We start from the raw sequence: 13,452 nt of genomic DNA, 5'->3' as shown, positions 1-13,452 counted from the left end.
CTTCCGGGTTGTGCAATACCTCTCCTAGCCAGTGGTCTTTCCCACAGGCCGTCTGTCCCTTCCAGTGCCTGGCCACTGGGGCGGGCAGGACCCACGGGAGGGTGGTCGTCATCCCCATAGAAGAAACAGTAGCCACGCTCCCTCTGTTGCTGTCATTCTTGTGACCCTGGTGGCACTCTAAGTGGAACACTGTAGCATCATCTTTGAAGTCCATATAGTTTTAAAACTGTTGAAAAGGAAAAACACCATCCTCATGATGGGGCATTAATAAGTCAGCATCTGGGAATAAGATCCGTGTGACACCTGAGGCATCACCATCAGTTCGCTTGTAAGGGTTCTAGAGTTTCTTGTTCGTGTGGAGAGGAAGGAGGTTTTCCTGGGAATCGGCCACACCTGGACAGCCCTGGTCATCTGATCAGATCTGACTGGTTGTAAGTACCACCATTTCCTTGGGTACAGATTCAAGTGTTTATGTAATGAGACTACACACCTCATTTTTTCAGTTCCTCGTTTAACAAACATCTGAAGGATGAGCTGAGGCTGCCGGTGCCCTGAGCAACTCATAATGCAAATGTGGACAAAGCGTTTTTTTTGTTTTTCTACTTTAGCCTGTTCATGTTATGGACCAAATTTCAACAAGGAACTCAAGGAAAATTTGTACCTGCCATATTTATGCTTTCATGTAAAAGGGTTTTTTTTTGGGGGGGGTGGCTCTTTTTACTTTCAGTGAACATTTTTCCAAATCCTTTTTTTTTCTGTCCGGTTTTAAAACAAATTACGGTTTTGTATGGATTTTTAAAAATGTACATTTTGAAACAAATGATCAACAAATATTTTTGAAATAACTGAATAAAAGGCATTGAATTATTCGCCTACTTGTCTCGGGTATAATTCCTTCTATTCCTTTTTATCTGGATGCTCACATTTGCTTTTTTTTTTTTTTAACTTGCAATCAATCATTTTATTCCACCTCTTAGATGGCTATCTGGGAATTGATTAGGGTGTGGCTTCAGTGCATCACAGAGTATGTTCCTGTTTGGTGAGGACCAAACAGGAACCATGTACCTGAGGCAAAGGCACGGTGCCAACGGAGAGCAAGCGGCTCAGCCGGAGAAGCTGGTGACCTTGGGCAGTCGGCCTTTCTGAGCCTGCTTACTCATCTGGGCTCAGCATTTTGGGGGTGTGTCGGCTGGCTGGTTTGCCTGTTTTTGCAGGGAATGGTGGTGGTAAGATTTAGGGATAGTGAATGCTAAGTTCATGGCTCAAATAAAGCACTCAATAATTTCTTATAGGAACATGCTCGTGCTCGTACACCAGCAGGCTAGTCACTCACCCAAGTGACCCTTGATTTTCTGGAAACATCTAGATGTCTTCTCAGGTACCCCTAAAGCCTACAGATACGGGCTTGATACACCCTAATTAGATGGTATTTTCAGGCCCCTGGTGGTATAGACAGAGTACAGGTAGGAAGGAATCAGAGACAGCATTTATAAAGATGAAGTTGGTGGCTGACTTCAACTAAGGAGCAGCCCTGCTTCTGAAAAGTCCATCAGAGCTCAGTCGATAACCAGTAGCTGCTACTAGTCTTTTCTGCCTATCTTGAGGCCAGGCTCTCTAAAAGCAGTTTTTCTAAATTTTTTTTTTTTTTTTAACTACAGCCCACATCAAGAAATGTTTTACATCATGACCCAGTAAATACACACTCATTTGAAACAAATCAGTGTACCACACTGTGATATTTCCTATTATCACAGTGTCTGCCTGCCAATGCAGGAGACACGGGTTCAAGCCCTGGTCCGGGAACATCCCACATGCCGCAAAGCAACTAAGCCCATGCACCACAACTACTGAGCCCGCGCTCTAGAGCCTGTGAGCCACAACTACTGAGCCCGCGTGCCTAGAGCCCGTGCTCCGCAACAAGAGAAGCCACTGCAGTGAGAAGCTCACGCACCACAACGTAGAGTAGCCCCCGCTCGCCGCAACTAGAGAAAGCCCACACACAGCAACAAAGACCCGACGCAGCCAAAAATAAATTTAATAAATAATAAAATGAAATAAAATGCAGGTCTACTAATGGGCCTAGAACTGCAATTGGAAAACATGGTGTCTACTTTCCGGCGGGGCGGGGCAGGCAGCGCTGTCTGCAGCACCACACCCGACCTGATGTCTGTCTGAGCAAATTCTATGCATCCTCCTCCTGATCTTAGTCACTCTACACCTGCATTAGTCAGGGTCCTTTCTCCAGAGAAGCAGAACCGATAGGCTGTATATATAGATAGAAAGAGACTGACGATTAAGGAATTGGCTCCTGTAACCGAGGAAGCTGACAAGCTCCAGTATCTGTAGCCAGCGACCTGGAGGCCTCTGAGGGCTGACGGAGTAGTTCCTGTCTGAAGGCCAGTGGGCTGGAGCCCCAGAAGAGCCGATGTCTCAGTTTGAGTCCAAAAGCAGGAAAAAGCCGATGTCAAAGCAGGCCAGAGGAATTCTCTCTCATTAGGGAAAGGTCAGCCTTTTTGTTCTATTCAAGCCTTTAATGGAATGGGTGGGGCCCACCCACGTTGGAGAGGGCCATCTGCTTTACCCCATCCACCAACTCAAATATTAACCTCATCCAGAAACGGCCTCATAGACACACCCAGAAATGTCCAGGCACCCCACTGTCTAGTCAAGTTGACACATAAAATTAACCATCACAACACCCCTATCTCCCCTCCCTAAATAAGGCACCAACCTTAGCTCCTACAAGATCCAATTTAATTTAGACTTCAGTGGTAAAAGAACCAAAAAGGAAATATAATTTCAAGAGCTCTGTAAATGCCTCTATGAAGAGTACAGGTATACGTAGGCCCAACCTCAAAATACTGTGCTGCGTTCTGTCCTCAGCAGGTCAGCTGGAGAAAGCACGGATGAAGTTATAGTAGTCAATCTTGTCTTCTCCGTGAGAGCACATCCTGATGAGCTGCGGGAGAGAGAAGGGGAGCCCATGAGAGACAGATGGGCTGCTTTCAGCTCAGCTGCACAGCACTCTTTAGTGCCTGTCCCCTGCCTTTGTAAACCAGCTCAGGCTTTTTATATATCCTTGGCTGATTCTGAAATGATCCTGTAAACCGGGAAGGTAGGTCAGAGTATCCCCATCTTCACGAAATCAAAGCTCAGATGGAGTAAATGGCCTGCCCAAGGTTTCAGGTTTAACATTTATAAGAGTACTGTCATTTCCAAGCATTTTTGTTCTTATATTCAATTACAAGACTCTGTCCATCCAGTCAGCACAGAGTAAGACTTAGAATAGCAGAGGTTGCTGCTATCACAGCCTAAAAGAAAAATCTAGTCATGTCACTGCTCAAACCAAGTCCCCTGAAACACCTGTGAGTGGCAGTAAGCACACTGATCTGCTGTGGCTACTTTAAGGACGTGTGCAAATCCATCCCGCCCCTGCTTTCCCTGTCCCACCGCCCCTGACTGCAGCTCCTCTCTCCCAGGTCAGGTCACAGATAGCACAAATGACTTAGAAATCGAAGGCTGGGTGTGCTGTCAGCCTGAAACTTGGGAAGCTAGATGGGCGTTTGGCCCACTTGAACTGTTACCCTTCTACCTGCCTCCCTCCCTCCTTGCTAATGTTCCCGTCTGAAAAACCCTCATCTCCAACCTAGTCACACTGGCCCCAAACAGAAGGCTTCCCTAAATGAGTCCTAACTTCCAAACATCCCTTTTTCCTAACGTATCATTAAGAAGGACTACAGCATCACAATGTTCTGAATCAGTGAGAATGTCTCAATAACATTAGCCACCATCGTTGGCAACAGTGGGAGAAAGTTAGTCCCGACTTCTAGGGGAACACTGGTCAAAGGGGTTTATAACGAAAAAGAGGTATGAAATGCCCTCTTCAGCTCCCTCGTGGAAACTCTTGGAGGAGATCGTCCATGTCACCCCTCCACTGGCAGCTGACCATGGACCCCTACTGGCGGATGCTGCTGTCCAGGGCAGCGGTCACGCCCTCTCCCACGCCAGCCCTACTGATGGGCTAACGTAGGCTGTGAAGGTGTCAAAGGCTCCCACCATCCCTCTCAGTCCACTTTTTCAATCTGCCCTTGGCAGCCACCCTCCTTTAGCCCTGACATGGCTCACTGGCCGCTCTGTGCTGTCTGGCCCCTGCCCACTTAAAGAGATGCCCTACAGCAGCAGTTAGGAAAGGATGCCAATGCTAGAGTCGAGGGCAAATGCCATAATCAGGACCAAATAGCAGATCTGAACACCCCAAGTCTTCCCCAGTTAAAATGAAACACAAATGCAACTGCCTTTGGGAACGAGTGAGCGGTGCCCAGCCTCTGCAATCAACCCCGAAGAGGAACTCCTACTCACCTCCTTAACTAAGGAATCATCAACTGGGAGGTGAAAAGAGTCACAGATTTTAAAGAACATCTCCCTGTCCACATGTCCTGAAGCTTCCTTGTCATAAATTTGAAACATCTTGCGGATGTTGTCCCTACACAGGCGATCTTTCCCTTGCCTCTGGATCGTGTCTATCAGGGCCTCCAGTTCCTGCACACCTGGGTCCTCTTCCATTTGCTGGCTGTGGAGAGAGGAGATGGAGGGATGTGGTGTTTATTCGCGAATGGTCTTACCTCAGTGACCGAAGTTCTCACTTGGTGAAGTTGGGGAAGCATCTGATGACAAACAGCTCTGATGCGGAGCCGATCAATAACTGAACACTTGCTTGCAGGGGCTGGCAGATGGCTGAGCTCACGGCAGGAACCCTGACTAGGCTCAGCCTCCCTTGCTGCCGTCTATTAAATCCCTGCAAAGAGCCAAATCTACCACCACTACCACCCCCAAGTCTGGTGTTTGTGGGAGTCGCATGATTGTCATCATCTATGTTTTAGAAACAGACTTAAAAGTAGTATGATGGGGACTTCCCTTGTGGTCCAGTGGTTAAGAATCCGCCTTTCAATGCAGGGGATGCAGGTTCGATCCCTGGTCGGGGAACTAAGATCCCACATGCTGTGGGGCAACTAAGACCTGATGCAACCAAATAAATATTTTAAAAAATAGTAGTATGGGCTTCCCTGGTGGCGCAGTGGTTGAGAGTCTGCCTGCTGATGCAGGGGACACGGGTTCGTGCCCTGGTCTGGGAAGATCCCACATGCGGCGGAGCGGCTGGGCCCGTGAGCCATGGCCGCTGAGCCTGCACGTCCGGAGCCTGTGCTCCGCAACGGGAGAGGCCACAACAGTGAGAGGCCCGCGTACCGCAGAAAAAAAAATAGTAGTATGATGAAGAAATCAAAGAGGATCAAAAGGGAAACAAAATATCTAGAAGCAAAAATGGAAATACAGTTGACCCTTGAACAAAGCAGTGTTTAGGGGCATCAACCCTTCGCACAGTCAAAAATCTGCATATAACTTACGGAACAACTACATATTTGGAGGGCTGACTGTATCTGCACATTCAACACATTAAGGATTGTGTAGTAGTATAATACATATTTACTGAAAAAATGTGCATATAAGTAGATGACACAGTTCAAACCTGTGTTGTTCAAGGGTCCCTTGTACTACACACCAAAATTTATGGGATGCAGCAAAAGCAGTTCAAAGAGGGAAGTTCACAGTAATAAATGCCTACATTAAGAAAAAAGAGGGAGTTCCCTGGTGGACCAGTGGTTAGGACTTGGTGCTTTCACTGCTGTGGCCTGGGTTCAATCCCTGGTGGGGGACCAAAGATCCTGCAAGCTGCATGGCGCACGCAAAATAAATACATAATAGAAAAAAGAAAGCTCTCACATAAACAACCTAGTTTATACCTCAAGGAACTAAAAAAAGAAAAAAAACTAAGCCTGAAGTTAGCAAAAGAAAGGAAATAATGAAGATCAGAGCAGAAATAAAGGAAAGAGAGACTAGAAAACTTATAGAAAATATCAGTGAAACTAAGAGCTGTTTTTTAAAAAAAGATAAACAAAACTGACAAACTTTTAGCTTGACCAATTTTAAAAAACAGAGAAAAGACTTAAAATCAGAAATGAGAGGAGACATTACAACTAATACCACAGAAATACAAAGGGTTGGAAGAGACTACTATGAACAATTACACATCAACAGATTGGATAACCTGGAGGAAATGGATAAATTCCTGGAAACATACAACCTACCAAACCTGAATCATGAAGAAATAGAAAATCTGAACAGACCAATAACAAGTAAGGAGATTTAATCAGTAGTCAAAAGCCTCCCAAGAAAGAAAAGCCCAGGACCAGACAGTTTCCTGGTGAATTGTACCAAACATTTAAATAAGAATTAATACCAATCCTTCTCAAACTCCTCCAAAAAACTGAAGAGGAGGAAACACTCCCAAATTCATACTACAAGGACAGCATTACTTTGACATCAACACCAAACAAGGACACTACAAGAAAAGAAAATTACGGACCAATATCCCTGGTGAACACAAAAGTCCTCAACAAAACACTAGCATACTGAATTCAACAGCACATTAAAAGGATCGTACATCATGATCAAGTGGGATTTACCCTTACTATGCAAGGATGATTCAACATACACAAATCAATACACCACATTAACAGAATGAAGAATAAAAATCGTACAATCATCTCAATAAATACAGAAAAAGCATCTAACAAAATTCAACATCCTTTCATGATGAAAACTCTCAACAAATTAGGTATAGAAAGAATGTACCTCAATGTTATAAAGGCCACACATGACAAGCCCCCAGCTAACTTCATACCCAGTAGTGAACAAGACAATGATGCCCACTCTGTAAGATCAGGAACAAGACAAAGATACCTACTCTTGCCACTTCTATTCAACACAGACCTAGCCAGAGAAATTAGGCAAGAAAAAGAAATGAAAGGCATCCAAATAGGAAAGGAGGAAGTAAAACTTTCTGTTTCCAGATGACATGATCTTAATACCATATATTAGTCTTTAGAAAATGCTAAAGACTACCAAAAAACTGTTAGAAGTAATCAACAAATTCAGTATACAAAACCAACATACAAAAATTAGTTGCTTTTGTTCCCTGGTGGCGCAGCGGTTAAGAATCCACCTGCCAGTGCAGGGGACATGGGTTCGAGCCCTAGTCCGGGAGGATCCCACATGCCGCAGAGCAACAAAGCCTGTGCACCACAACTACTGAGCCTGCACTCCAGAGCCCGCGAGCCACAACTACTGAGCCTGTGTGCCACAACTACTGGAGCCCGTGCACTTAAAGCCCGTGCTCTGCAACAAGAGAAGCCACTGCAATGAGAAGCCTGTGCACCGCAACAGAGTAGCCCCCACTCGCTGCAACTAGAGAAAGCCTGTGAGCAGCAACAAAGACCCAGTGCAGCCTAAAATAAATAAAATTTATTTAAAAATTAGTTGCTTTTCTATATACTAACAATGAACTATCGAAAAGAAAATTAAGAAAACAATTTCATTTACAATAGCTTTTGAAAAATTACTTAGTAATAAATTTAACCAAGGAGGTGAAAGGCCTATACACTGAAAACTGTAAGACATTGATCAAAGAAACTGAAGAAGGCAAATGGAAAGATATTTTGTGTTCTTGAATTGGAAGAATTAACATTGTTAAAATGTTCATACTATGCAAAGCTATCTATAGATTCAATGCAATCCCCACCAAAATTCCAATGGCATTTTTCACAGAAATAGAAAAAAAATCCTAAAATTTGTATGGAACTACAAAAAACAAAATAAAAACCCAAATAGCCAAAGCAATACTGAGAAAGAAGAACAAAGCTGGAGGCATCACACTTCCTGATTTCCAACTGTATTACAAAGCTATAGTAATCAAATCAGTATGAAACTGCTACAAAAACAGACACATAGACCAAAGGAATAGAACAGAGAGCCCAGAAATAAGCCCACACATATATGGTCAACTAATCTTTAACAAGTGTGCCAAGAATACACAATGGAGAAAGGACAGACTTCAGTAAATGGTGCCGGGAAAACTGGATATCCACATGCAAAAGAATGAAACTGGGGATGGAGTCAAGATGGCGGTGTGGGAAGACACAGAGTTCCTGTCTCCCCACAACTAGGGTGCCTGCTGGACGCTGGTGGGGGACCTCGATGCCCAAGGAGACAGGAAGAACCTCCAAGTGAACTGGTAGGACGTCAGGGGACTGAGTGGGGAGAAGTGGAGGCCAGACAGGACCAGAGCCCCTGAGGGGTGGCTGAGAAGGGGGAGGGGTTCACATGCCTGGAGGGACCCTCAGGGGCTCAGATTGGGGGGAGCGCGCCCAGCATTTCCCCCGCCCAATTGGCCAGGGAAGTCTGCCCGACTCTCAGGCCAGGTCCTATGCCCTCAGAGGAGCCCTGCAGGCCAAGGTGGCCCTGGGGGTGAAGGGGGAGAACAGGAGAGGCAGGTGGGGGGGGCCCTCCAGGACCGGTGGGTGTCTGCCCCACCCACTTGAGCCCAGGAAGCCTGCTGGGCTCCCAGGTGGGGTCCTCTGCCCTCTGAGACGAGAGGCAGGAGGGATGTCTGGGCCCACTCTGTTGAGCCTAAGCCCCACCCCCAACAGCCTCCAGGACCTTTTCCAGCCCTGTGGGTCCTAAGCATAGGCCCGACCCACCACCCAAACCCCACCCCTGCTTAGGCCCCGCCCTCCACAGCCAAGGCCTTTTCCACCTTTTTTAAAAAAATTTTTAGCCTCCTCTTTTTTACTGTTGTGGTTCTGTTTTATCTTCTGGTTGGTGTTTCACCTATAGTTTTATATTCTTTCTAACATATCTGTTAGTTTCCTAGTCTAATTATATTTTTTACTTTGTTATTGTTCTCCTTTCTTTTGTTTGCCGCCCCGCGTGGCTTGTGGGATCTTGGATCACGAGCCGGGGTTCAGGCCGAAGCTCCTGTGGTGGGAGCTCTGAGTCCGAACCACTGGACTAACAGAGAACCTCAGACCCCAGGGAATACTCAATGGAGTGAGGTCTCCTGGAGGTCCTCATCTTGGCACCAAGACCCAGCTCTACCCAACAGCCTACAAACTCCAGTGTTGGAAGCCACAGGCCAAACAACCAGTAAGACAGGAACACAATCCCACACATCAAAAAAAAAAAAAAAAAAAAAAAAAAAAAATGAGATGACAAAAAAAAATGTCACAGATGAAGGAGCAAGGTAAAAACCTACAAGACCAAATAAATGCAGAGGAAATAGGCAATCTACCTGAAAAAGAATTCAGAGTAATGATAGTAAACGTGATCCAGAATCTTGGAAATATAATGGAGGCACGGATTGAGAAAATACAAGAAATGTTTAACAAAGATCTAGAAGAACTAAAGAAGAAACAGATGAACAACACAATAACTGAAATGAAAAATACACTAGAAGGAATCAATAACTGAGGCAGAAGAACGAATAAGTGAGCTGGAAGACAAAATGGTGGAAATAACTGCTGAGGAGCAGAATAAACAAAAAAGAATGAAAAGAATTGAAGACAATCTCAGAGACTTCTGGGACAACACTAAACGCACCAACATTCAAATTATAGGGGTCCCAGAAGAAGAGGAGAAAAAGAAAGTGTCTGAGAAAATATTTGAAGAGATTATAGTTGAAAACTTCCCTAACATGGGAAAGGAAATAGTCATCCAAATCCAGGAAACACAGAGAGTCCCATGCAGGATAAACCCTAGGAGAAACACACCAAGACACATATTAATCAAACTAACAAAAACTGAATTCAAAGAAAAAGTATTAAAAGCGGCAAGGGAAAAACAAAAAATAACATACAAAGGAATCCCCATAAGGCTATCAGCTGATTTTTCAGCAGAAACTCTGTAGGCCAGAAAGGAGTGGCAGGATATACTTAAAGTGATGAAAGAGAAAAACTTACAACCAAGATTACTCTACCCAGCAAGGATCTCATTCAGATTCAACGGAAAAATCAAAAGCTTTTCAGACAAGCAAAAGCTAAGAGAATTCAGCTCTACCAAATCAGCTTTACAACAAATGCTAAAGAAACTTCTCTAGGCAGGAAACACAAGAGAAGAAAAAGACCCACAAAAACAAACCAAAAACAATTGAGATTCAGGGTTATCGATAACCCTGAATGTAAATGGATTAAATGCCCCAACCAAGACACAGACTGGCTGAATGGATACAAAAATAGGCCCATATATATGCTGTCTACAAGAGACCCACTTCAGACCTAGGGACACATACAGACTGAAAGTGAAGGGATGGAAAAAGATATTCCATGCAAATGGAAATCAAAAGAAAGCTGGAGTAGCAATACTCGTATCAGATAAAATAGACTTTAAAATAAAGACTGTTACAAAAGATAAGGAAGGACAGTACATAATGATCAAGGGATCAATCCAAGTAGAAGATATAACAATTGTAAATGTTTATGCACCCAACGTAGGAACACCCCAATACCTAAGGCAAATGCTAACAACCATGAAAGGGGAAATCGACAGTAACACAATAATAGTAGGGGACCTTAACACCCCACTCACACCAAAGGACAGATCAAACAGAAAATAAATAATGAAACACAAACTTTAAATGACACAACAGACCAGATAGGTTTAACTGATATTTATAAGAACATTCCACCTGAAAGTAGCAGAATACACTTTCTTTTCAAGTGCACACGGAAGATTCTCCAGGATAGATCACATCTTGGGTCACAAATCAAGCCTCAGAAAATTTAAGAAAATTGAAATCATATCAAGCATCTTTTCTGACCACAACGCTATGAGACTGGGAATCAATTACAGGAAAAAAACTGTAAAAACACAAATACATGGAAGCTAAACAGTGCGCTACTAAATAACCAAGAGATCACTGAAGAAATCAAAGAAATAAAAAAATACACAGAAACAAATGACAATGAAAACACGACAACCCAAAACCTATGGGATGCAACAAAAGCAGTTCGAAGAGGGAAGTTTATAGCAATTCAATCTCACCTCAAGAAACAAGAAAAATCTCAAATAAACAACCTAACCCTACACCTAATGCAACTACAGAAAGAAGAACAAAGAAAACCCAAAGTCAGTAGAAGGAAAGAAATCATAAAGATCGGAGCAGAAATAAATGAAACAGAAACAAAGAAAACAACAGCAAAGATCAATAAAACTAAAAGCTGGTTCTTTGAGAAGATAAAATTGATAAACCCTTAGCCAGACTCATCAAGAAAAAAAGAGAGAGGACACAAATCAATAAAATTAGAAATGAAAAAGGAGAAATCACAACTGACACTGCAGAAATACAAAGGATTATAAGACACTACTACAAACAACTATATGCCAATAAAATGGACAACCACGAAGAAATGGACAAATTCTTGGAAAGGTACAATTTTCCAAGACTGAACCAGGAAGAATTAGAAAATACAAACAGACATATCACAAGTAATGAAATTGAAACTGTAATTTAAAATCATCTAACAAACAAAAGTCCAGGACCAGATGGCTTCACAGGCGAATTCTATCAAACATTTAGAGAAGAGTTAACACTGACCCTTCTCAAACTCTTCCAAAAAACTGCAGAGGGAGGAACACTCCCAAATTCATTCTACGAAGCCACCATCACCCTGATACCAAAACCAGAAAAGATACCACAAAAAAAGAATATTACAGACCAATACCACTGATGAACATAGATGCAAAAATCCTGAACAAAATACTAGCTAACAGAATCCAACAACATATTAAAAGGATCATACACCATGATCAAGTGGGATTTATCCCAGGGACGCAAGGATTCTTCAGTATACGTAAGTCAATCAATGTGATACACCGTATTAACAAATTAAGGAATAAAAACCATATGATCATCTCAATAGATGCAGGAAAAGCTTTTGACAAAATTCAACACCCATTTATGATAAAAACTCTCCAGAAAATGGGCATAGAGGGAACCTACCTCAACATAATAAAGGCCACATATGACAAACCCACAGCAAACATCATTCTCAATGATGAAAAACTGAAAGCATTTCCACTAAGATCAGGAACAAGACAAGGATGTCCATTCTCGCCACTATGATTCAAGATAGTTTTGGAAGCCCTAGCCACGGCAATCAGAGGAGAAAAAGAAATAAAAGGAATACAAATTGGAAAAGGAGAAGTAAAATTGTCACTGTTTGCAGATGACATGATACACAGAAAATCCTACAGGTACCACCAGAAAACTACTAGAACGAATCAATGAATTTGGTAAGGTTGCAGGATACAAAATTAACGCACAGAAATCTCTGGCATTCCTATACACTAACAATGAAAAATCAGAAAGAGAAATTGAGGAGACAATCCTATTTACCACTGCAACAAAAAGAACAAAATACCTAGGAATAAACCTACATAAAGAGGCGAAAGACTTGTACTCAGAAAACTATAAAACACTAATGAAAGAAATCAAAGATGACAGAAACAGATGGAGAAATATACCATGTTCTTGGATTGGAAGAATCAATACTGTGAAAATGACTATACTACCCAAAGCAATCTACAGATTCTATGCAGTCCCTATCAAACTACCAATGGCATTTTTCACAGAATTAGAACTTCACAGAATTAAAATGTTACTATCCGTATGGAGACACAAAAGACCCCGAATAGCCAAAGCAATCTTGAGAAAGAAAAATGGAGCTGGAGGAATCAGGCTCCCCAACTTCTGACTATACTACAAAGCTACAGTAATCAAGAAAGTATGGTACTGGCACAAAAACAGAAATATAGATCAATGGTATGGGACAGAAAGCCCGGAGACAGACCCACGCACATATGGTCACCTAATTTATGACAAAGGAGGCAAGAACATACAATGGAGAAAAGACAGCCTCTTCAGTAAGTGGTGCTGGGAAAACTGGACAGCTACACGTAAAAGAATGAAATTAGAACACTCCCTAACACCATACACAAAAATAAACTCAAAATGGATTAAAGACCTAAATGAAAGATCAGACACTATAAAACTTAGAGGAAAACATAGGAAAAACACTCTGACATAAACCACAGCAAGATCTTTTTTGACCCACCTCCTAGAGTAATGAAAATAAAAACAAAAATAAACAAATGGGACCTAATGAAACTTAAAAGCTTTTGCACAGCAAAGGAAACCATAAACAAGACGAAAAGACAACCCTCAGAATGGGAGAAAATATTTGCAAATGGAACAATGGACAAAGGATTAATCTCTAAAATACACAAACAGCTCATGGAGCTCAATATCAAAAAAACAAATAATCCAATTAAAAAATGGGTGGGGGCTTCCCTGGTGGCGCAGTGGTTGAGAGTCCGCCTGCCGATGCAGGGGAAACGGGTTCGTGCCCCGGTCCAGGAAGATTCCCACGTGCCACGGAGCGGCTGGGCCCGTGAGCCATGGCCCCTGGGCCTGCGCGTCCGGACCCTGTGCTCCACAACGGGAGAGGCCACAGCAGTGAGAGGCCCGCGTACCACAAAAAAAAAAAAAAAAAAAAAAAAAAA

General features: G+C 42.9%; 1 protein-coding gene across 2 annotated transcripts in view; it reads right to left on the bottom strand.

Annotated features, from left to right (window-relative positions):
• Positions 1–2,797: 2,797 nt before the first annotated feature.
• The window catches only part of EFHC1 (EF-hand domain containing 1), a 61,182-nt gene continuing 50,527 nt past the window's right edge, over positions 2,798–13,452 (bottom strand). Inside the window, exons 10-11 of one of the 2 annotated variants that reach the window (XM_007451927.1) lie at positions 4,360–4,570; positions 2,798–2,959 (exon numbers count right to left, since the gene is read on the bottom strand). In XM_007451927.1, coding sequence (XP_007451989.1) covers positions 2,888–2,959; positions 4,360–4,570 — 283 coding nt within the window. In that variant the 3' untranslated portion in view covers positions 2,798–2,887. Of the gene's footprint in view, positions 2,960–4,269; positions 4,571–13,452 lie in introns of those variants that run through there. The other variant, XM_007451926.1, reaches the window with a different exon arrangement.

This window comes from Lipotes vexillifer, unplaced genomic scaffold, assembly GCF_000442215.2.
Source record: "Lipotes vexillifer unplaced genomic scaffold, Lipotes_vexillifer_v1.1 scaffold147, whole genome shotgun sequence".
Classification (NCBI taxonomy): domain Eukaryota; kingdom Metazoa; phylum Chordata; class Mammalia; order Artiodactyla; family Lipotidae; genus Lipotes; species Lipotes vexillifer.
The sequence above is the reverse complement of the archived record's forward strand: the minus strand, read 5'-3'. Positions and strand labels throughout refer to the sequence as shown.